Source organism: Miniopterus schreibersii (genome assembly GCF_964146895.1).
Source record: "Miniopterus schreibersii genome assembly, chromosome: 3".
In the NCBI taxonomy this organism is placed as follows: domain Eukaryota; kingdom Metazoa; phylum Chordata; class Mammalia; order Chiroptera; family Miniopteridae; genus Miniopterus; species Miniopterus schreibersii.
The window spans coordinates 102,683,367-102,708,303 of NC_138103.1; the positions used below are offsets into that span (position 1 = coordinate 102,683,367).

The 24,937-nt window shown below is 46.2% G+C and overlaps 1 protein-coding gene across 1 annotated transcript in view; it reads left to right on the forward strand.

Moving 5' to 3' along the window:
- ITGA1 (integrin subunit alpha 1) overlaps positions 1 to 24,684 on the forward strand; it is a 123,142-nt gene extending 98,458 nt beyond the window's left edge. The window contains exons 15-29 of the mRNA XM_081131109.1: positions 2,207 to 2,337; positions 3,169 to 3,335; positions 4,949 to 5,085; positions 6,841 to 6,951; positions 8,699 to 8,908; positions 10,860 to 10,940; positions 12,672 to 12,748; positions 13,308 to 13,397; positions 14,791 to 14,893; positions 15,926 to 16,039; positions 18,541 to 18,645; positions 18,805 to 18,909; positions 20,106 to 20,198; positions 22,218 to 22,334; positions 24,320 to 24,684. Of these exons, the coding sequence (XP_080987235.1) occupies positions 2,207 to 2,337; positions 3,169 to 3,335; positions 4,949 to 5,085; positions 6,841 to 6,951; positions 8,699 to 8,908; positions 10,860 to 10,940; positions 12,672 to 12,748; positions 13,308 to 13,397; positions 14,791 to 14,893; positions 15,926 to 16,039; positions 18,541 to 18,645; positions 18,805 to 18,909; positions 20,106 to 20,198; positions 22,218 to 22,334; positions 24,320 to 24,364 (1,686 nt within the window). The 3' untranslated portion in view covers positions 24,365 to 24,684. The remainder of the gene's footprint in view (positions 1 to 2,206; positions 2,338 to 3,168; positions 3,336 to 4,948; positions 5,086 to 6,840; positions 6,952 to 8,698; positions 8,909 to 10,859; positions 10,941 to 12,671; positions 12,749 to 13,307; positions 13,398 to 14,790; positions 14,894 to 15,925; positions 16,040 to 18,540; positions 18,646 to 18,804; positions 18,910 to 20,105; positions 20,199 to 22,217; positions 22,335 to 24,319) is intronic.
- Positions 24,685 to 24,937: the final 253 nt, after the last annotated feature.

The window sequence follows — 24,937 nt, forward strand, 5'->3', positions numbered from 1 at the left end:
TCCTGCTCCAGCCCCTCCCAGGAGGGTTTTGTGGGTCATGACAGGCCCCACTTGTTCTGCCGCCTGAGTTCTTTAACTTCTTCCTTCTGACTCTATTGGGAGACTAGATTTCTATTTCCCATCTAAGTTATCTTTATAGAAGAATGACTTTGCATTTCATCCTTTCATGTAGTTTTTTTCTGTTATTTGCCAGTCTCCATAATCCTCTCTTTTAAAGTGGTACAAAACACACACACACACACACACACACACACCCCGGAAGGGCACTTTGAACACTGCTATTTGACACCTGCAGTGTGCCTGATTCCCAGAGCCACCACTTTTTGAAGGAGAGAACAATAATGATATGATTTTTGCCAATAAAGGAGATGAGATTATTGATTTTATATTCAGTACCCATTTTGTTATAATAAAGCTGCATTACATTTTTATTTATGAATTAAAAATGGTATATTTTATCAAATGAGTTTGGGTTTCCAAAGGTTTATCATTTTCTCACAAGAGATCCCTCTTGGAAAAAAATAACCTGAATAATTAAACTTAACCTACAGGGGATTTCTGTTGTTCTCGCTTTAAATTTATGGTCAGTTAATGGCTCTAATCCACAAATGTAATTTTTTCCTGTTTGAGAAAAATATAAATTTACAATAAGTGTTTAATGCAGTATAAAAACAGCAGCATTTAAAGGAATTCTTCTAACATAATTGTCTGGTTTTAAGTAACGGTAGTCAGGTAGGCATCGGATAATTACTTATAGGTAAAATGGAATTTACTGCGTTCTAGGTTATATAACAAGAAAAGAAAATCGGAACATTAGTTATTTCTTTTTGTGTTTGGTTTACTCTCTTACGCGCTGTCGTGGGGAGAATTCTCAGGATTTATTCACACATTGGGACCTTGTGCTTAACATTTGGTGAGGTCATAACCACAGTAGCGAAACAACAGAATACACCAGATCCGTGTGATAACGCTGTGTTTCTGTTAAACATCACAATACTATTTACTTTACGGGACCTGACGGACTCGGGGTCTACAGGAAGACCCCTTCTTGTGTCCTACCTACCACTTCATTCCTTCAGTATGAATCCTGCGAATTTAATGGAGCGGCCTTTGCAGTAACAATGGGAGGATTTTTAAATCATTGATAAGTGGAAAAGAGTTGTCATAAGCAATTTAGTGTGTTAAATGGTGGTAAATATAGACGCAGTTTTAAACAACAACAAAAGGATATTAGAGTTGAGCTTCTTTAATTATTGGCAAAAGCTTTCCCAAGGGCAGGTGAGGTGCTCTCTCGCTTCCATGGCAACCAGAGGTGCCACTCTGTGTAGGGCAACCCAGAATCACGCTGGGTCCACTCCTCCAGAGCCAAGGAGGCAGGTCTCGCCTGATTTGTTTGTGGGAAAAAATGAGGAAATGCTTCCCAATGAGCCACAAACACTTAGGCATGAAAAATGTTCCCTTCCATTTGGTTTGCCTTATTTGGCTCCTTTATTTATGATTTTAAGTAGGAAATAGGAGAGTGAGAAGACCCGGGGTTTAGGGAAGGTCTGTCTGTCCTGTCTCCTTGCTGTTGGGCTCTGTTAAGATGTCACCAGCTTGACCCAAAGCTGAGTCAGGAAGCACAGGTGTCAGGCGTTACGTGTGGGGATGCGCAGAATCGGCCTCTGAGGACTCCCTGTTCGCCCGCGCCCTCCAGCGTTGTGGGCACACGTGAGAGGAAGGGAGTCTGTCGTGAAGGAGATCAAATATTGAGAAATGTATTTGGTGGACAGTGTTGTTGAGACCCAGCCCCAAGTTCAGCGAGTGAACTGTCCCCGACTGCTCCTGGTCCCCCACTGCTCCTGTGATGTGTTGTCCAGGTCCCTGCACCTTTAGAAGCTCTGTGTCATGGGATTGGGCAGGAGCTAGAATGCAGAGCCAGTTGCAGTGTTTTCCTGGAGGCTTAGACAAGATGACCTGATATGGTTTTTTCCCTCTCTCTGGTGTCAGTAACCCCGAAATGACTTTGTCTGTGCTATAAAAAGGACTTCCTTTGGGAACCCCTGAGTAGTTTCTCTTGTCCCCGTGTGAGGGGCCTCTTGGGCAGCTTTCCAGAAGTCCTTCCAGTTTGATTTTTTTGTTAACCAGTCCAAGTTCGCAGATTTATTCGAAGCTGTTTTTGAAGAGCCTCTTCTGACATACAAACTCTCGGCTGGGATTTTCACAGCGTATCCCGTCAGGTGGAGATGGCGAGACCCTGAAATTTTTCGGCCAGTCCATTCACGGAGAAATGGACTTAAATGGTGACGGTCTGACTGATGTGACCATCGGGGGCCTCGGGGGCGCCGCCCTCTTCTGGTACGTATTTTAATAACACCCAGTGAACCTACTTCACAAATAGTTCCAGCTCAGGAGGAAGGAAGCTTCTATCACGCCAAATATTTATTTCCCCTTGTGATTCATTATTCAGGTAAAAATTACGCAGTTTGGTGAGATGGAGAAGTCAGTAAATCATATTAAAGGAACAAGTAGAATCAACCCTTAATTTGCTCAGTTCTTTAACATGCTTGCCTCCCCAAATTAATTTCAATTAATTGTAAAATCTAGTTAATGGTCAAATACATATAGTAAGGCCATTTTACTTATCTACTAGTAAAATAATTTATTAATTGATAGCATTCATAACTCTAGCTTTAAGTAGTTAAAACAATTTCAAAAAGGGTTCTATTTTTAAAAAGTGGTTAAAAATATGAAGAATAACATTAATGAGAGCCTTGTATGAAAATTTCAAAAATGCTACAGACTCATTAAGAAATGACGGCTGCGTTCCTTTCGGAGGTTCCTCTCAGAGGCTGCTCCTGCATTTGCCGTTTTCCAAGGGCCAAATAATCAGCATATGAACGCGGCATATTTTGGGTGGCACATCCTGAACCCCTGCAGTCATATTTCAGGGAGGCATATCCTGCTTCCCTTTAGAAACAAGCCTACGATGGTTCCAGGTCAGCCCGAGTGTCCTCGGAACATCAGATACAATCTCGTGTGTATTAAATTCTCTAGAGAAGTGGCGCTATAGGCCGTGCTCCCCACAAAGAATGCCCCCCTCGATGCGCTCACTCTGAGCTCCCCGAGTGGTGACATTCGTCCCACGTGGAAACGTGGGTGGGATCACCGCTGTCTGTGTGTTTCCAGGTCCCGAGACGTGGCTGTAGTTAAAGTGATCATGAATTTTGAACCAAATAACGTGAATATCCAAAAGAAAAACTGCCGCATGGAGGGAAAGGAAACAGTATGCATAAATGCCATGGTGTGTTTTGATGTGAAGTTAAGGTCCAAAGAAGACACGGTTTACGAAGCTGGTAAGTGCGATGCATACGTGTAAGCACTTTAGGGCAGGGGAGAAGTACAGTTGCCCCCACGTGAGGAATCCGTGGGCGCTGTGTTGCCCCTGGGATAGGGACCTGCCCCTGTGAACACGCGGAACCTGGGAAAAACCTACTGCCGAGGGCATGGGCGATGGAACCAGTAAGTCTGGGGCAGAAACTGTGTGTGGCTGTGATGCTCTCAGCATTCCAGGCTTCCCCTGTAGCTCTACAGTTACTATAAACAATCAGGTGCTTAGAAAATAATCAGAATAGAGAGAGACAAGGAGAGGGAGGGGGAGAGGGGAATGAAGGGAGAGCGTTTAGGCCTCGGGCTCCTTCCTATGGGTTTTCAGGAAGAGGCCCCCCTTCCTGTCCTGTCCTCTGCTGGGCAGGCCTGGAACTGCAGGGGACCCGAAAGCTGTGCCACCCGCCTTCCCAAGGTCCCTTTGCTCCCCTCAGGTGGCCCTGGCTCCTGAGAGTCAGACGTTCAGGCTCATCACCGCAGCCGGGTGTCCCCTCCTCCCCACGCACTACACTTTCGGAGGCTTAAAAAAAAAAAAAGATGTTGAAATACGTTGGAGTCAAAACTGTGAAGGCCGTTGGCTGCGGAAGAGTAATTTACTCTGAACCAAATACGAGTGGAATGAGGAAAAACCTTAATCTTTGAAATCTGTTTTTCTCAGTTGCTCTAGGTGCATGTTTATGCCCTGCCATGGTCCTCTGGCTAAAAGGCGAATGAGGCAGAGGAATGGAAAATAGTAATTTACATCCTCACATGTAACAGCATTTCAGCCGTATTTAATTTTATGTAGTAACTAAGTGATCAGTTAAGGAGGATTGTCACCTTCATGGAAATCCTAAAGTTTAAGTTGCTCTCCTTAGGGTGGTTTGCTTATTTCATTAAACTTATTTAGTAAGCTTATTTTTTTTATATGCTTTGAACATAGTCTGAAATGACATTTTTTTTTATAAAATAGTTTAAAATGTCATTAATGTATATATTTGTCTCTATTGAAATATAACATAATCAATAGTCTAAGCCAGGAGTGGGGAACCTTTTTTCTGCTAAGGGCCACTTGGATATTTATAACATCATTTGCAGGCCATACAAAATTATCGCCTTAAAAATTAGCTATGAAAAAGGCTCCTAGATTTATTGAATTTCTAGTCCTGCTTGCAGTTGCCTTGACAGGGCCAGACCCAATGATTTCTCAGGCCATATACAGCCCGATGGCCAGACGTTCCCCACCCCTGTTCTAAGCAGCAAACACAGACATGGCCAGGAAGGCAGGTGATACGTAGGAGAGAGAGAGAGAGTGTGTGTGTGTGTGTGTGTGTGAGAGGGAGAGAGCACATACATATATATTACAAATAAGTGCAATTAAACATTAAAAGTATAGTGAACCACACAGCAGCTCTGGAGTTCCTCCGGGTTGTCTCCGTGGCCGTGAGGACCACTGTGTAGGAGTGCAGACTTTCTGAATAAGAGGACCTTTTGGTTGACTGATTGCTCAAGAGATTTCCTATGATGCTAATTTAATAAGCTGGGTCATAGGAAAATCGCCCCCAGAAACCTTCCCGCCCATGGTGGTTTCCGATTTTTGCAGACTTGCTGTACCGCATCACGCTGGACTCCCTGAGACAGATTTCGCGAAGCTTCTTCTCGGGGACGCAGGAGAGGAGGGTTCAGAGGAACATCACGGTTCGAGGCAGGAACTGCACGAAGCACGTCTTCTACATGTTGGCAAGTAAATCATATGCTAGCGCTTCCTTTTCCAAATCCAGAGCGAAGCACGGACGCCTTGTTTCCGGTCGACCAAGTCCTCCCTCGAAGGGCCCATCGCGGCAGAAACTTTATTCTGTTTGTTCCCTTCTATCAGAAAGTCACAGGCGTGACCTGCTAGTTTCCAAGTATAGTTTATAAAACTATCTCTCGCCTGCCCTGTGTCATGAGACGGCCGCGTCGTACGCAACAGTAATAGGCACAGTGAACGCGTCAGTAAGGGCCCCGTCTCTCCATTCATTCTTTCTTCGACTTGAAAACCCTTCACTTCCACGGGCTTGTCTGTCCGATTGGGTGGTAAATGACATGCCCTGAGGGGGACTGTTGGGCCATGTGCTTTCTGAGGTCTCTTCTTGTCCCAAATTATGTATTTCATTCTTTGACTTGAAATCGAAGGGGAAATGCCTGGTCTTTTCTATCTCCTGTAGGCTTTGAGCTACCTAAGTTTCTTTCTATTTTAGGGGATGGGGGAGCCTTGAGGAGCAAATTATAAATCTCTAGAAATTGCTGGTCAGCTTGTTTGAACCATTTTAAATCTGTTTTATTGGGTTGCCATTGATGCAGGGAGCATTCCCAACTAAGGGTAAGAGTTTCTGAAAGATTTCCTTTTTTTTAAAAAAAAAAAAAAAAGAGCAGAATGGATGTGATGGGAAAACACGGGTTATAGTAACCGAGGTTGAAACTTAGAGACTTTTCCTCGGTGATTTTCATGTCAATATACCCCATGTCATGCCGTATATCAAAGTAGACTTACTCTCAACACTAAGATGAATCTATGATTAGAAAACACACATGCTGGAGTTGTCCTTCCTATATGAGTTCGTCAGGATGGAACACTTAGGAGTTGCGACTTAGGTAACATGGGACAGGGCATGAAGCCGGATGCGACATTGCCTCCAACCTACTGAAGGTCACAGTCGTGTACATTTCTCCAAAAATTAGTATGTAGTAAAAGAGATGAACTCGTTCCCTAATTTCCAAAATTCTTTGGATCCTAATGGACACTTTGACATTTGTTCTGGACTCAGCCAGGATGGAATTTTATCGGAGTGATTTGGGCAAAGTTGTTTAGTGTCTAAGAGGATCCGTTTTCCATCTGTAAGATAAAGGCCCCAGGAGTTGCTCATCTAGGAGGACCACGGGGCTAACTCTCAGTAATGTCCCAAAGCTCACAATCGTGGACAGGCCATAAATGGTGTTGTGACTGATGATAGTCCAGACAGTATGGGTCGTATTAGCACTATTGACGTATCACCCACATTATACAAGTCTCACAATTCAAGAGAGACCGTGTACTAATGAAATGCAACTCAAGTTAAAAGAAGTTTGCTCTTCTGGATTTGGGGGACTTCCCTAGAAGTATTACATAGTGGTTTCTAGCTCGAGGTCCCTCGAGAAATGGCATGTTATGGAAGTAGCTCCGAGTGGTTCATCCCGACCTGGGGAGGACAGCATGTTCCGTCCCAACATCATGCCCTCTGAGCGGCGGGGAGGTCAGCTGGTCACTGCCGAAGCCTCCGCCTCCCCGCTGTGGCCTGGTCCAGGCAGAGGGCCATCCGTCTCCAGCAAAGCGAGGTCCGGTGAGGTCATATGTCAGACCGGGTGCACAGAATGTCCCGGTGAGGCTGACCCACGGGGGCAGAGGAGGGAAGTCCCAGCAGGGCCAGGACCCCAGGAACTACGGTACCAACAGTCTGTTTACGTTTCTTCCTCCAGGACAAGCATGACTTCCGGGACTCCGTGAGGATAACCTTGGACTTTAATCTCTCTGATCCAGAAAATGGGCCCATTCTTGATGATTCTCTACCAAATTCAGTGCATGAATCTGTAAGTCTTTCTTTTCTTTTCTTTTTTTTTGGAATACCTACTTGTGAATATATTCAGAAAAAAACTTGAAATACATAAACAGACACACACATACACTGAGTATAATTGATTTAGTGTTATACAGATGTGTGCACGGCAAGGTACAATGTATTCCATCATTCCAGCAGGTACACACACAGACAAATCAATTATATTAAAATATAATAAAAGATCTAGACTCCTGTAGACTTTTCCCAACTTACTTTTAAACTTTCGACTATTGGAGTTTAAGGGAACTTGTAAATGACACCTGTTTTTACCTCTCCTGAATTCAGAACGAATTGAAAGAAAGGCATGGGGTGGCCAATTGGAGCTCCCTCTTAGTACTAATGAACACTAGAATACTTGACTGTTTTTTGAAACTATTCTAGATATAAAGGGTGTTCTCCTACTGAACCAGACTTGGGCCGCGGGTGACCAAATGGGTCCCCAGCAGTGCTCAGCAATGCCAGGCCTTGTTCATGGGGACCCACCTTGTAGAACGTGCAGAATGGAGGCGCAGGGCAGAATGTGTGCTTCCCTGGGCACAGCACTGCCCCCAGAGCAGGAGAGATGGGCAGGGAGGGCTCTGTGTTCGCCCAGGTCCTGCCCCAGATTCAGAGCCCACTGCCCCACCCCAGAAAGAGTGAGTGAGCCGCAGAATGGGGGGTCCCCAGTGTGGCCCCAGCAGGGAGACGCTGGGGACAGGGAATCCGTTCTCCCCAGGCCTCTAGCTTCCACTCCCTCCTTCCTTCCAAACCTGTTGGTTGAGTGTCTCATGCACACCAGGCTCAGCGCTGCACGCTAGCCTCGGAAGCAAGGACCAGGTCGTCATCAGAGCGTGTGCCGTGAAGGGAACATCAGGGCTCCAAAGGGCCTTCTGCCTGGCTTGGGGTGTCAGAGGGCACCCCCGAAGTCCAGACCTGTGGGATAGGACGCAAGCCGTCCCGTCTAGCCGAGTGTTCCGGGCAGAGGGGGGTGTGAAGGTCTGAGGCACAGGGATGCCCACGCCAGCCTGGGCAGGGCAGCTGAAGAGGAAGGGCGAGGGCCCAGGTGGGCTGAGGCGCAGGCCTGGGCGGAGCCAGGTCGTTCTCACCGGGTGCCCCGCGCGGAGTGTCACCTGTGGACCAGCAGCGGGAGGCCAGCGAGGGCTGTACTTGGCGCAGGGGCAGCCCTGGGCGTGTGTGACCCTAACATCGCTTCAGCTGCCCTGGGGGGGAGCGAGGGGAGCGAGGGTGGATCGGGAGGAGGGGGACCGTCGGGGTGGTTAACTGGATGGCGGGGGGCACTGTATGAGGAGAGTCACGGGGAGCTCCCGGGTGTGCGGCTGGACCACTCCCCCCTCCCGACTGAACCCCATTACGGTCCTAAGGGTTCGATTCTTTTTAACGGGAAAGCTATCATTGGAGGCGAGCGGGAAAGTGTCCTCTCATAGATTTAGACCCCAGTGCCCCCGACGTGGGTTTCAAAGCTATTCTAGTCCAGCCAGCTAAAGCCAGTGAAAAGCATCGGGGACAACTGTCCACTCTTGGAAGGGCTGGAAGAGTCCGCATCTAAAAGCAGAAGCGCACTCCTGTCCCCTACAAGTTATAGGGACAAATACAGCACAGCATCTTGTGATTTCTGTGATGAAATCTACCCTCTTGGCGAGTTGCTTATCTGCCAGTAGGTCGTTTTGCTCAATCATGCTTAACTGAATTCTGGAAAATGCTTTCCCGGGACCACCCAGATCCCCTTTGCCAAAGACTGTGGACACAAGGACAGGTGCATCTCGGACCTGGCCCTGGAGGCGTCCACCACGGAGAAGAACCTGCTGATTGTCCGGTCCCACAATGACAAGCTCAACGTGAGCCTCACGGTCAGAAACAAGGGGGACAGTGCCTACAACACCAGGACCATGGTGCACTACTCTCCAAATCTCATTTTCTCCGGAATTGAGGTAAATTCCAGCTTTTCATTGACTCATCCTTGGAATACTGGCTCGTTGAACCTACTTTCCTTACCACTGAACTAATTTCTTTTTTTACCCTCCCCCGAGGACATGTTCACTGATTTTAGGGAGAGAGGAAGGGAGAGAAGAACATTGACGTGAGAGAGAAACATCGATTGGTTGCCTCCCACAGGCGCCCCAACTGGGGATCGAACCCGAAACCTTTTGGGGTACAGGGCGATGCTCCAGCCAGCTGAGCCACCCAGTCGGGGCTGACCTAATTATTTTTATTATATTGATTTTATAAGAAGAGAAAGCATTTTGTAGAAAATGTGTGCTCGCTAATGATGGAAACACCAACATTTTCTTTAGAGCTTAGTTTTGATATAATTCTCTAGAGACGTGTGCCTGTTCTTGGGTTCAGTATGAGACAGGGGTCTCTCAGGTACCAACACTGTGCTTCACCGGATTCTTAAAGCCCCGAAGTTGAGACTCAGTCGAGAAAAAATAAACGTAACAGTTCAACTCAAAACAGTTTAACAGACGTGCAGAGAGGGAGCAGTGCCGGTGTTGAACAAGAAAACATTTACATGCAGAAAAACCAAGACGCCACTTCCCCGCTTTCTATGTAAAATCCTTACACTGACAAGAGTTTTGGGAAATGACGATGTCCCGTTGTCTTGCTAGACGTTTAAAATTATTTTAGCAATGACATAGCTGCATAGGACGTACAAGATGCTGTGTCCGGAATAATTAGCACCTGCTCCCAAATGTGAACTGTGCTTTTAATCCCAGCCTCTGAACGAACGCCCCTGAGTGAACATTCTGTGTGTATTTACATAAATGAATCGTAAATGAATTAATTCATATTATTCATCTTAAAAGCCGGTGCCGTTATTATATATAATATTGAATTCTGTTGTCCAGGTCCTATACATTTATATTTTCACTGATGTTTTTCTTCATCTGTTAGTAACAGAACTAAGACAGGCTTGGAAAACGTCGTGGTTAGGACCACGCATTTCCTGACAGGAGCGCGTTATAAACCCAGGCGTGCAGAGTGGTGGAGGGAGGAATCACTGTGTAGTCACGGCCTCCTCGGGAGCCGAGGGCAGTGCGCAGAGCCAGCGACGCGCCCCCGCTTCTGTCCACAGAAGAGGCCGAGGCGCCTCTCCTTGGGCCACGACATGCCGGGCCCCCCTGACTCTGTTCTCGTCAGTTCTGCTCTAAGTAGGTTGCGGTCGAGCAGAGACCCTCACCCAGAGTCACCCTTCTCCTCCGCCTTCTGACGGTTCTGTAGTTGCAGTTTACAGTCAGTGGCCTGTTTATTAATCGGGCAGCACTGTGGTCGCTCCTTGCTGGTGTGTAAAATGAGGAAGGCTCAGTGGAGGGGCGTTGTGTAGTTAACGGGAGAGACTATATATAACCAGCCCCCCGACAGAGAATCAGGAGCCCTGACGTGATAAAGCTACGAGTGGAGTCGGATTCAGATTCACACCGGGCGCCCCAGGGGAGCCCATGCTCCCCCCCGCTGGGCGAGGCCCTCGAATCGCTGCCAGCTCACTTCGGGCTTCCGAGCCCCGTCTCATCCGCATGGCCACTCACCCAGCCCCCCGCCCCTGGGGTGGGTGCTGGGGCGTCTCCCATTCCCAGGGGAAGGGAGATCTGGACAGAACAGGGCGATGTGTCCGTCCTTCAGGCCGCTTAATATAAGAGCTGTTTGCAGATTCCCGTGGGCCGTGGGCCAGATGATCCCAAAACGCTGTGACTTTCCCGACTGAATTAAAAGACAAATCTTAACAAGACCGAGCGCAAGGCACAACCAGGGAAATTCTAGAAGACCCAGCTCGAGGACTTCTTGGGTCACTACGTGCCAGGCCCCCCTGGCCCTGTTCTCATCAGTTCTGCTCTAAGTCGGTTGGCGGCCGGGCCCCTGTAACCGTCTCCCTTCTCTCCCCAGGCGATCCAGAAAGACAGCTGTGAATCCAACGACCACATCACGTGCAAGGTTGGCTACCCGTTCCTGAGGAGAGGCGAAATGGTAGGCAGGTCGCACAGGACACGCGGGCGCGGGGTGCGAGGAATGAGGGGCTCGCGGCCAAATAAATCATCCCCCGGGGCCTTCGGGTGCCCCGTGCAGGCTGTGTCTCCGCGCTGAGCCCCGAGGCTCAGGCCAACCATTGCTCGAGTCAAACTCGAGCACCGGGACAAAATGACACATCGGGGGGTGACTCACCTGAGAGCCGGGCAGGAAAATTCCCGCATTGGAGGCCCGCGCAGCAGGCCTCTGGCCCGGGGGGAAGAGCCTGCCAGACGGGCCGCTGTGGAACCTCGAGTGGGAACCCGGCGGCACTTCTCCCCCTTTACTAGGAGCCTCAGTGGGTGTAGCTCACACACCCTGCAATTCGCCCCTTTAACAAGGACAGTTCAACGGGCTTGTTGTCCACCAAATTGTGAATTGTGCCACCCCCACAACCCATCTTAGAACATTTTCACATCCCAGAAAACCCTGGACACGGTTCCGGCTGGGTACTGCCCTCTTCAGGGCCCCTCCCCGAGCCGCGGGCAACCACTAAGCCACTCTCCCTGTCCCGGGTTCGCCCGCCCTGACCTTCTGGGTAAATTAAGTCGCACCACGTGCGGTCCTTTGGGACTGGCCCCCCTCGCTCGGCGCCGCGGACCAGCAGCTCATTCCTTTGCATTTCCAAGCGCATTGGTCGTGCGAACCTGTCCCCTCTTGTTCCTCCACTCACCCGCTGACGGGCACGGAGGCTGGTTCCACCTTTGCCCACTGTGAACAGTACGCGAGGGGTGGGTGCGTGCAGGTTCTGGGGTGGACGTGTGTTTTCAGTGCTGGTGGGTGTGAGCCGAGGGCCGGAATCGCCGGGTTACGTGGCAACCGTGCGTGACATTTTGGGGAACTCTGCTGTCGACTCCTCTTCAAAAAAATCTAGCTCTTGGTCTGCGTTGGGGTGTTTGTGAGGAATCGTGCATCACGTGCACGCTCAGGCCTAACTTCCTTCTACAAGATCACCATCATAAACAACATAATTACGAAATGGTCATAATTAAAGTCTCCCTAACGTAAATCTTCAAATATCAGCAGTATAGAAGTAAGTCACCTGTCCCAGAGTGTCAGGATAACAAAAACATTTTCCAGTTTTTCTGAGGTATTATTTCAACTAAGCAAACTTTTGTCAGCCGAACTCACGACTTTTTAAGTCTCCTTTATTCTAAACAGCTGAGTCTTCTATTTTGTTTTACTTTGTTGTTCCTTTCCCTTAAAGGTCCAAAACTTTTTGCACTATTAATGGAACCAAGTACCTTTCCCTCTATTTTACAGTAAATATGTATAGATGGTTGCTGATCTTTGAAGATTTATATTAAGGAGACTTTAATTATGATCATTTCGTAATTATGTTGTTATGATGGTGATCTTGTAGACTATGGTAATATAATAAAACAGATAGGCTGTACCTTCATGGTAATCGTTTATGGTTAGTATAAATTATTTGTATTAATATAATTTGAATAAAGTGATTAAATTCAATGTTAATATGCAAGCATATCAAGTTTCACGTTGAAAAGTAGGTGAACATCATATCTTTCTGTTTTTGAGATGTGCTGAGTTTTTACTTTGTAAGATAGTATTTCTTAAATAACTTCATGATTTGAGTTTAGACAATATCATTTATGTAACTGAATATTCTAATCAGAGTAAGTGTTTTCTTTATCTGGCCCTAAACTAAAGATGTATATTTTTATTTCGTAGGTAACTTTCAAAATATTATTTCAATTTAACACATCGTATCTCATGGAAAACGTGACCATTCATTTAAACACAACAAGGTTGGTTCTACGTGCGCCTGTGTGTGTGTAATTAGCGAAATAAAGACATTTTTATTTGACAGAAGCAATTTAACCCTCTAACTGGATTAAACCATTTGCTCTGCAGAACATGTTGTAACCACACATCACTTATATCTGCCCAACTGCATTTAAATTCATTTGACAGTTACAGGCTCTGCTAATCTAAAGACTTTTACCGGCTGCCCGTCAAGGTCGACTGAATCATTAGGCAGATTTAGTTTTATGATATCTTTTAGTAGGTCAGCAAATTTTATCTAGATCAGTCAAAGCTTCTGAAAGGTAGCACAGGACACATAGACTAAAGCAGCAAGAGGTTATAAGGAAATGGAAACGGTGGCTTAACTGTCTTCTCAGCATAAGAGCATTTAACCAGGCCCATCTCTGACCTTCCTCCTCGCCCCATTAAAAAAAAACAAGAATTGAACTCTTTTGTGCTTTTATTTCATTACCAACTTAAGCTTCCCTCCCCAATGCTCGGAAGCACCTCTCAGTAGCCTGGCGTTAGCTGATTTGCCTCACTCTGCTCTGCATTTTCCAGCGACAGTGAGGAACCTCTGGAAACCCTTTCCGACAATGAGGTCGGCATTTCCATCCCGGTGAAATACGAAGCCGGAGTCCAGTTCTCCAGGTAGGAGCACACTGCCTTTATGTGTTCCTGCTGACCGGGGGGTCGGGAGTATGGTCGCCGGTCCCTGGCCGAGGGCATCAGAGCTCCTCAGTGACTTATTAGAGAGGCAAATTCTCAGGCCCCACCGCAGACTACGGACTCAGAAACTCTGAGGGTGGGGCCCAGAACCCCCCAGGTAGTTCTCACGCACCCTGAAGCCTGAGAGCCAGCATATTAAATCATCTAAAACATGCGGGGCCGGTGATCAGAGTTGCACCAGAGTCCAGTCTCAGATCCAAGTGCAAGCGAAGACCCAGAGCCCTTCCCAAAAGGCAGTGTTCCCAGAGGTCGCCGGCATGTTCTTGGCTGTCGTCTGTATACTTTTTGCATTCCTTGTACATATTTGTTTAGCTGTGCAATGCAAAAAGTGTGAGAATCAGTGTAGCCCTGGCCATGTGGCTCCACCGGTTGGCATCGTCCTGGTTCGATTCCCGGTCGGGGCACATGCCCGGGCTGGGGCTTGATCCCCACCAGGGAGCGTGCAGGAGGCAGCCGCCCGATCGGTGTCACACTCTCACAGAGGCCGCCCTCTCTTCTCCCTGTCTCTCCCTCTAGAAACCAATGAGCTATTCTTTTTTTAAAAAAATAATAATGTCAAGTTTAGTTTAAATTTCTTATCGCTTTAGTCATTTATTTTCTATGGCATTTTCCTTTTAGTGGTAACAGACCACAAAAAATGAGAGGATTCTAGGGTATACGTGTAGATTTTGCTCATATTTCTTAGCCTTTAAACTTTATTAGCTATTTCCTATTTTGCTATATCAACTTCTCTTGGGGCACTGACCCTATTCCCAAGAATTTTTCATTTATTTAAAATCAAATTTTGGCAAATACTTACAAATATTTCTTAGTTGTCTGTGTTCTATTTTATTTTACTGAGTTCATCCAGAGACCATGAAGAAGTTGTGTGGAAAAGATTGAATGTTTAAGTTTAGCAGTAAATGTAGAACTTTAAACAGTGAAAAGGTAATAATTTTTTTAAATCTATTTAAAATTCAGCATTACTAAAAATGCTAAGTTTTAATCTGGCTGTTCACTAAATGTAGGTGATATTAGTGAATTCACGGAAACCTTTCACTTGCTAACGATGTGGTTTTCATTTGAAAAGCTCTATGGCATTTAGCATTTTAAAGCCATTGAAATATCAGTGACTGTTGAACTAAATTATGTGTAACCTTCCTCAGCCTCCTCAAAGATTTAATTTTAGGCTTCAGGGTAAAAGGATTTGCCTCTGACTTGAAACCTCTGTAACTGTTTTTGGGGGGTTACCTGGTCTGAAGAGAGAGAAAGTGTGAGTCCAAAGGGAAGCTAAACCTCGTGGTGTTTCATTTGTCTTTCCTTCGGCCCTTCCAAGCTCTGCCAGCGAGTACCACGTTTCCATCACGGCCAACGAGACGGTCCCCGAAGTCATTAACTCCACCGAAGACATTGGAAGTGAAATTAATATCTTCTACTTGGTAAGAAATTACCTTAAATTAGTACTGCGAGGAGTTATTTGTAAATTTATAAATTTAACAGGAGTATTAGCGAACATGTGGAAACAGGTTGATTCAGCAGATTCTGTATATCAGCATATTTATACTTATAATGTCACTATTTTAAAATAACCTTACTCAGCCCAGCCGGGCGTGGCTCAGCGGTTGAGCGTCGACCTAGGATCCAGGCGATCGGGGTTCGATTCCCGGCCAGGGCACATGCCCGGGTTGCGGGCTCGATCAATGACTCTCTCATCATTGATGTTTCTATCTCTCTCTCTCTCCCTCTCCTTTCCTCTCAAATCAATAAAGATATATTTTTAAAAAATAATAATAATAACCTTACTCAGATTGATCATTATATTTGGAGCAGTTTTAGAGACTGAACTCTCTAATTCCTGATAATAAAACACAATTAATTAGAATGATTTCCTAGAAAAAAAATAAACTCTGAAACCAAATAAATGCTACCTATAATATTTACATTATTTTTTTAGTATGACCGAGTAAAGCAATTTAAAAAATATAATTCCAACTTTCAGAAAGTGGCTATTTAAAATCGCCCTGGTGATATTTTCCTTTACCCAACAAATAAACGTGTGTCTTGGGGTGCTTGCTGTATCTCCTGTAACTTACGTTCTCACTACCACCTCTTCAGTAGTGTTTTTCATTACAACAGCTTTCTTTTGGAATCGTTCATAGCATGGTAAACTGACAAAGAAAAAATAATAATAATTCTGTTTTTTCTTAAGTCCTGGTCCTATTTGGGGAGTGGAGGGATGAAGGAACAGTCCGTGGGTGTGCCTGGTGCACTGATTGCTGACCATCCCTGTCTTTACTTGTCCTAATTATGATGCCAGTTCTCTGTACAGTGTCATAAACCATCTGCACGCATTTTGGGGATTCAAAATATCGCCCAACCGCATCATCAGCGAAGCGCTGACGTCCCGCGTGAGACAGAGGGACCCTGCTGAAGGTGGAAGGAGGGATTACATTTCTTTTTCTCCCCTGTAGATTAGTAAGAGTGGACACTTTCCGATGCCAGAACTTAAGCTGTCCATTTCCTTCCCCAACCTGACATCCGACGGTTTCCCTGTGCTGTACCCAAGCGGGTGGTCGTCTTCCGACGTAAGTGCCAGTGCCACGAATTGTGCCACTGTTGTTATCTTTTCAGTGTGTGTTTGTTTGTTGATTTTTAATTTATCTTTATTGGTGAAAGTATTACAGGCGTCTCCTTTTCCCCCCATTGACCCCTCCACCCCACTCCCGCCCCTGCCCAGGCCTTCACCACCCTGCTCTCTGTGTCCCTGGGTTATGCATATATACATAGAAGTTCTTTGGTTAATCTTCCCACCCCCTCCCGCCTTCCCTCTGAGATTCCTCCGTCTGTTCCCTGCTTCTGTGTCTCTGGATCTATTTTGTTCATCAGTTTATTTTGTTCATTAGATTCCATATATAAGTGAGATCCTGTGACTGGCTTATTTCACTCAGCACAACACGCTCCAGGTCCCACCACGTCAGTTTGTATTGAAAACATTCTGTTTTGTGAGCCACTGTGATAAAGAGCTTTACCAAAGCCACATGAGAGACATTTAGAAATATTTTAAATAATAATAACCTCCACTCCTCACTTAGTAGGTGTATCAGTTCCCTGCAGCTGCCTGGTAAGAAATCGCCCCAAACCGGGTGGCTACAGGCAGCAGACACATACTCGCTCACAGTTCTGGGGGCCTGAAGTCTAAAACCAAGCTGCCCGCGAGGCTGGTTCCCTCTGGGGGCTTGGCGGGAGGGTCCCTCCGTGACGCCCTCCTAGGCTCTGGCTGCTGCCAACCCGGCACCCCTGACCTGGGCAGCCTAACCCCAGCCCCTGCACCTTCCCGTTTGTCTCCTTACGAGCACCCTCACCAGGGGATGTAGGGCCCACCCTAGATCCAAAATGGTCTCACCTGGAGACCCTGAACTCCATCAGCAATGAACCTGTTTCCAAATAGGTCACGTTCACGGGCTCCAGGTGTTGGGACTCGGGCATGTCTTTTCGGGGTCACTATTCAATCTACTAGAGTAGATTTTAGACGACTGATGTTTGACTCAAGCCTGCAACGCCTGTTACACCTTTAATTCGTTGGAGGTGCTCAGACGGCTCTAGAGAGAGACGTGTTAACTGCTCCTCAGCGTACGGGGCTGCCCACAAAACAGCACAACACTCACAGCAACAGCGATATCACACCTTAGTCCCCTAAGCACCCTTAGGTGCTCAGTCCCTACAGCCCCGAGTGGTCTGCATGGTAGCTCATGGGTACGGTTCAGTCTCTAAAACAGAAAGTCACAAGTCTTCTTTTCAGAGTTGTTGTGGTTTTTTTTAATTAAAAATATTCTCAGAAATCAAGAAATAGCAACAGTGGTAGTTGGCTTATGATACCTAATGGTTTTTCTAAAGGCAAAGAAAAGATAAACCTCTGGGGCTTCCCTCTAATCCAAAACACCAGGCTTGTGAGAATCTACAAAGAACAGAGTCACGCTTTTCCTCCTACTTAGGATCCTTCTCTGTCCTGATTTCTCTGTCTCGAGGGTGTGGAGAGTCCTGGGCGAGCAAAGGGTTCATTAGACGGAACCTAGGCCACAACCTAAGAACCGCTGCTCCATAAACAGGGCGTTTTAGCACCCGCAGGGCCACTTCCTTCCGTCTCCTGCGTGGACCACGGGTCTCGCCCTGGTGTAGACAGACTCCAGGAACGTTACTGGATGAACGGGCACATCCAGATGGAAATCTCTTTTTTTGTTTCATGAACTATCATCTGAGCCATCGTACTGAATAACAAATGCTCACTTTCATTGTCAATAAAGTTTCAGTTTTTTTCTCTCTCTCTCTATTGTGGCAATTTACAAAGTAAATACCCTTAAAATAAGTGTCTCCCTATGTCAGCGACTTACAACCTTTATCATCTCATGGCACTTAAAGTAATTACTAAAATTCTGCAGCACACCAAAAATGTATTTTTTGCCCATCAGGGGAATTTTCATTCACTCACACCATTGGCTATTGTGTTTTTTTTTTCCTGTTCATCAGTTTATTAAGTTCTTTAGATTCCACGTATAAGTGAGACCATGTGATGTTTGTGTTTCGCTGCCTGGCTTATTTCACTCAGCATAATATTCTCCAGGTCCATCCACACTGTCCCAAAGGGTACGAGATTCTTCTTCTTCACAGCTGCGTAGTATCCATGGTGTGAATGTCCCACGTTGTCGTTTTTTATTGACAATCTGAGGGGAAGGAGGTCGGTGCCCCCCACGAAAGGGTCAGGTGCCGCGTGTTTTAAACACGCTCGCGGCGCGCCATGCACCTGCCCCGCGCAGGGGTGGGAAACCGCCGACTTGTGCAGCGGTAAGATCTGCCAGCTCCCTGTCCACAGCAGCCTCACCACCGCCTGTCACAGCTCCAGAGCATCACCTGGGGGTGGGCACGTGGCAGGAGCGAAACCGCTTCTCCCGCGCCGCACACTTGGGCAGCGGGATCTTTCTGTAAGTCCGTGGCTGTCATTCGCCGAGTCTCCCTTCGTGTTCTTGCACCAGATCGCTCTTCCCTCCGACGTGGGGCTTTCTCTGGCTAAAGAAACACTTTCATTTCTTAGAACGCAAACTGCGGACCCAGCAGCCTCCAGGATCCTCTTGGCATCAACTCTGGGAAGAAAACGATTGTACTCAAGTCTGAAGATCTGAAACGAGGCACAATTCAGGTAAATTCAGAAATCCGAGGCCTGCGCTGACCTTGCCCCGCGCTGTCCCAGGGAGTAAGTCCGATGCGGACCTAAGGCAACCGCCCCGGGCTGGCTCCCCGGGCTGTCGCCTATCAAACGCGGGCGAATGCCTGACACACGCCCGTGGCCTTCCAACAGGACTGCGGCACCTGTCGGCCTGCCACCATCACCTGCAGCCTGCTCCCTGCCGACGCGAGCCGGGTCAACCTGTCGCTCGTCCTGTGGAAACCGACGTTCGTAAAAGTGAGTGGCCGCGCCGTTCCGTGAGACTGGTGTCAGCAACGCCCGTGGGTTACTGAGAGCGTGCGAGCGGGGCTGCCGCGGACAGACGCGACTGGGAGTCTAAACAAAGGTGGTCCAGGCCCAGCGCTGCTCAGCCAGCCCTTCGGTCTCATTTCCCTTCCCTGTTCCTGTCCTCAGAGTCCCTCCCAGGCATACGCGTTCTTCCCGCCGGCCTCTGTGTCGCACAAGATAAGTGCCTGTATGATACCAAAGTGTGCGCTTTTCTTAATACTTTCGAGCTCAGTTTATGGACCAAGAACCCTAGAGAGAGAATCCTTGGCACCATTAACAAAGAGCAGAGCTAACCCAGATTACGAGCTCATTGTATTAGGTCAGACTCTCTATAGCTGTGTCCATATAAATAGATAACACATTTATATGTCCTATGTATACGTATAGGGGGGCATTTTTAACACCTAATAAAGTCAAATCCAGCTGATAACAGACTAGTTTAGAACTTAACCCATTGTATTTTTTTGTAGTATTTCTTTCTCTCTTAGAAGGACTTAATTATATGAAATTTCCATTTTTAGATTTGGTCCTATTCCGTTGCTATTTTTGTGAGTCACAGATTGTCGAATATTGGCAATTTCATGTTTAATCCTAAACAAACTCCTATGTTCACCTCATTATCGGAGGAGTGTAGCTACTTTGTACCGAGCTACACAAAAGGTGGGCAGGGCTTGGGGTTTGTTTTTGCTAAGGATAAACCTGAATGGAAATTATTTAGAAAAATTTCCCATTCGCTAACAAGGCTCCAAGGGAGAATCTGCGTGCAGGGAGGCAGGGCGGGGACGCAGTCATCTCTTGATACCACCAGTTCCTTTTGGATGTTACCGAACCAGTGGTTTTACTCTCTCCGAAAAGGGGGAGGCAGTGCCTAAGGGGGTCAGATATACGGTGATGGGAGAAGATTTGACTTTGGGTGATGGGCACCCAACGGGATACACAGATGATGTTTCTAGAAATGGACACCTGAAACCTATGTAATCTTATTAACTAATGTCATCCCCATAAATGTCACTTAAAAATTTGTTATTTGGAAATAAAATCAAGCTTACAGAACGTTGCCCACAAAAAACTCTACTACGCGAACATGACCAGCTCTCGTTGCCATTAGCATAATGTGTTGAAGCTGAGTCCTGTCTGCTTTTCAGACGCGTTTTTCCAGCTTAAACCTGACGGTGATCGCGGAACTCCGGAGCGAGAACGCGTCCCTGGTGCTGAGTCCCAGCAACCAAAGACGACAGGTGAGCGCGGCTCGGACGCAGGCCGGAGACATTGTCCGTCTCTCTCTGAATCTGGTGGCACGATGCTCGATGATAGCCCAGAGCCCCTAAGCAGTGCTGGTCCTGCTCCCCGAAAGCGAGGGACACTCTTGCTTCAGATTATATGCGATCGGCCTCAGGGTGACTTCAGTCTCACTCTTTCTTCTCTGTAAGAAACGGGAAACCGTGACATTTGCCATTAACGAGCCACATCTGGCCTCACAGCCTCTCAGGGTCCCAGTAAGTGGCTGTGTTTACTTTCACCTTGACGACAAATAACGAATTCGTAATTCCCACCTTAGGAGCCAAGATGGTAAAATGCAGCTGACACCTGAAGAGCAGATTTGAAAAGCAGTTTCCTTACAGAAAGTGTCTTTATACTCCACAGAGATACATGTAAATTTTCAAAAGTTTCCTTCATGGAGTCACTGGGAAATTTGAAACAAAAATGAAGTCTTAGCCCTTAATACAAACTCACGCTAAGTCCTTGGTATAAACAAAGCGGTTTGGGACTTGTTATAACATGAAGTGGAAGCATTTGTCATAGATACGGGTACGTCAGCATAATTCCCCTCATTTCATGGACAAGTTTAGAATGTTCCATGTGGATCTTATGTCAAAAAATTCCATTTGGAATCTACCTAACATTCACATGTTGTTTTAAAACTTCTTATTTCATATTATTACTTAGTTTAAATAATTAAAATGTCAATGACCTCATAAATATTCACTCTCAAAGAATATATGTATATAATATGTAGAACATATGTGTATAATACAGAGAATATATGCATATAATACATAGGATATATGTATATAATATTTACCTATTTTATAAACAGCACTTAGCCTGACAAACGCAAACTTGTTCCACACAGAGGGCAGCCAAACTTTCGCCAGTAAGAACTAAAAAATATATGAGTATACATTATATTGGAAAAGAGTACATTTGATTTCTAAATGTGTCTTGTTAAAATTTCTATAATTAGCTTTAGTTTCCCCAAATGTTCGCTTAACATTCCCCATAGACCTATTAATTCTACATTTTATCCTAAAGGGAGATATACCTGAATTGTTAAAATAACTCAAAATGATCGTTTGTAGTTGTGTGACCTTAGAGAAGCCACGGGTCCATCCAGACCTCGGTTCTGTAAGTCAGGGAATTCTCTGAGTGGTGGTCCACGACTGTCCCGACAGGCCTGCACTCCTGCCGCTCTGTGTCCTGAGGCCCGGCGGTGACCTGCCCAGAGCGTCCGGTCAGCAGTCTGTGCAGATATCTCCCTGTTGGTTTCCTTTTGGACCCTTCACCTTCCCTCTCGGTGAAGGACTTGAGATGATCCCTCTCAAAGGCAAATTCAGATGCTCGAGCTATTATAGGTCATCGACATCTACCCTCAGTTATTTTTTCTCAGGCACCTGGGGTATGGGACACAGAGTGGACAAGCGCCCTTGAGGTTGAGGACCACACCGAGAGCCTGAGTAGCTGGGATACTAGCAGCTGCCCACCTCCAAGTTTTGCTTCAGTTTAAGACCTAAGTCAGAGAGCCTAAGTCAGCTGGAAGGGACAGTGCGATATGATAAAAAGCACGTCGGGCTGAATGTATTTGCAAAAATTTATTTATACGTACACTTGAGATGTGTGCATTTTCATGTATGAAAATCATGCCCCAGTTTGTAAAAACTAAATAGAGAAAGCGCATTAGAATTACAGTTATCGTAAGAAGACCTGCTCGGGTTTTTATGTCACAAACCTGCGGGGAGATTCCGGCTAAACCTATGCGATCGTTAGGACACGTTCCGGTTCCCCCCGAGCTGAATTTGACACGGCCGCGGATCTGGAATAAATGAGGGGCATCTCTAAACGTGAACCCGGCGCCTTCCCCCCCACCGTGCGCGGCCCGAGGTTCAGTGGGCCGCCTGCTCGGCGATCGCGGCCCGCACGGATGCAGCCCGGGGCCCCTACACGTCCGCGGTGCTAACAGCCTGTTGACTCATCTCCAGCTCGCGATCCAGGTCTCCAAAGACGGGCTGCCGGGCAGGGTGCCGCTGTGGGTGATCCTGCTGAGCGCGTTCGCGGGCCTGCTGCTGCTGCTGCTGCTCATCCTGGCCCTGTGGAAGGTGAGCGCGGGTCCCTCTCCCCCTCCCGCGTCGGCAGCGGGGGCCAACGAACCGCATGCAGCGGAAACGCTGAAATAGAGACCGAGAGATGAAAGGAAAACTGGGTATCTCAAACCCTGGGCACGGCTTGATCCCGTTTTTGTTAAAGAAAAAAACAAACAGATCTAGAAATCGTGGGGGATCCCTCTGGAGGTTGGGGTGAGAGGGAACATTTACATTATGTCAGGAACGCTGGACAATTTAAAGCGAGGGCACATTTCTTCTGTAGGCAGCGGGGAGAGTCAACTCTCCCCTATAGAGAAAGGAAAGGATGGGTTCCTGTGTCAGTCTGAAAATATAGAAGCAACAGGATCATGGTTAAGCTGAGCCTTATTCTAATCACCTAACTCTATGTGTCTTGAAAGTCAGATAAGTGTGTAATGTATAAACAAATACACCACGTTCTGTGCAATGGTTTTGTGCCCGGGTGGGAGATGAGAATTTTATTAATTAGTTGATGGGAGGGAAACCTGACAGATACACCGGCTCCTATTTCAAATCCTCTTGTACAACTGGGTAACATCTGCCTTCTGTCGGGTAAATCCCTGTACTTACCCAGATCTGTGGCTCACACAGAGGTATGCAGGTTTTATGGGACTCTTAACGGTATCATTTTTAAATAAGCAGAGCTGAGATGATAGCTTTTAAGATAAATTTAATAGAGAATAAAATCCCATAGAAAGTTGAATTTAATTCGTTTTCAATTAAACACCAAATTGGCATTTACCCTATAGTTTAGCAATTATTTAGTTAAATAGCTAAACTATATTAAAAATACGGATTGTCGCCCAGCCGGGCATGGCTCAGTGGTTGAGCGTCGACCTAGGACCCAGGCGATCGGGGTTCGATTCCTGGTCAGGGCACGTGCCCAGGTTGCGGGCTCAATCCCTGGTTGGGGGCATGCAGGAGGCAGCCGATCAATGACTCTCATCATTGATGTTTCTGTCTCTCTATCCCTCTCCCTTCCTCTCTCTGAAATCAATAAAGATACATTTTTTTAAAAAAAACCATAACAAATAATAAATAAATAAAAATACAGGTTGCGGATACATACTCACTTCCCACCCCCAGTATTATTTTGTGCTGGTTCAGGTGTAGAGCTTAGTGGTTAGACAGTCATATGCCCTATGAAGTGTATTCACACCCGAGCAACAGAATTCTCTTTTAATCAACCAGCTATTTCCCTCCCATCAGATTGCCCACGGTTCCGATAGTTTCTGACTCTAACGATGGGCACCTTCCTGGGGTTTTTCGGGGGGGGGGGGGTGACTCCCGGAGGAGAACAGGAACAGAGCCACGAGAAAGATGTAGGTCAGCACAGAGTCCACAGCTTTAGTCCAGCAAAGTCTCGGAGACGGAACTGTCCCGTCTCAAGCCCCCCGCTCGTCTGTAATTCCTGGCCGTGCCACAGGGTGGTGGCCGAGGCCCGGCTTAGTGGCGTCCGGGTAGACTTGACACGCAGACCGCGGGCCCTCCGTTTCCATGCCTCTAACAGACAAAGCGTGTCCTCCTGATCTCCTTCAGGGTGGTCTGTGCCGGGCACTGCCCTTGCCTGTAGTTTTAGGAGGAAATTCCTCTGCCACATCCCTGGAAAAAAGATGTTGGCAAAGGAGAGACAGTGCCAGCTAACTGCGGTTTGTATGTGTCCCAAAATATTCTCCCAGAACCCTTTCAGCTAGTTGACTGTATGCACTAGTTTTTATTAGGTGATGATCTATTTAGCCAGTGGAAAGGTTAAAATGAAATAGCAATTTGATAAATGCCATTTCTTGACATTCAATATTTCTTAATAGGTCAACGGGAAAAACACACCTCTCAGTTATGTTCATTATTTGTATGCCCAGAATCGTTAGCATATTATTAAATTAATCTCTATTCAAGGAGATTAGTGTTTATTACTTAAATTCAAGTAATTAATTGTGTTATGTTTGGTATTTTCTCAACAGATTGGATTCTTCAAAAGACCACTAAAAAAGAAAATGGAGAAATGAAATATTTTGCAGGAGAAAAAATAATTATTCAATGATCTATCCTCAGGTTTGCCTCAAATATGTGACAAGAAATTTATAACTATAATTAAAGACAGTCACATAAATTTATATAATCCATCAGGGTTAATCTCTTGGAAAATGAGAGATCAAGCAAGATCCAAAAACAATGCCATATATATTTTATAAAATGATGAAAAAATATTTTTAAATAATTACTCATTTTTGCTGAGTAAGCAGAATTACAGTGTTTTGAAGGTGAAGAGCAACCTGTACAAATGTTTGTCTATTAAATCACCGTTCAAGTATGTAAGGAACGCATGGAAAGCTTTTTATGATCATTGAGACATTTACGTTCAGAACAATCAAGCTTTTTCTATTGATTCTGATCAATACACATTCAGCATGAACATCAACATTTGTAAATGCTAAGAAAGAAATTACCTGAAAAAGCTCACTTTCCCCAATTCAAATGAGAAAAATTTCCCGGTTGGAGTATATATATAGATATATATATATATCTATATATATGGACCCAAATAGGATTAAATCACAGAATAACACAATAAGTAGCTT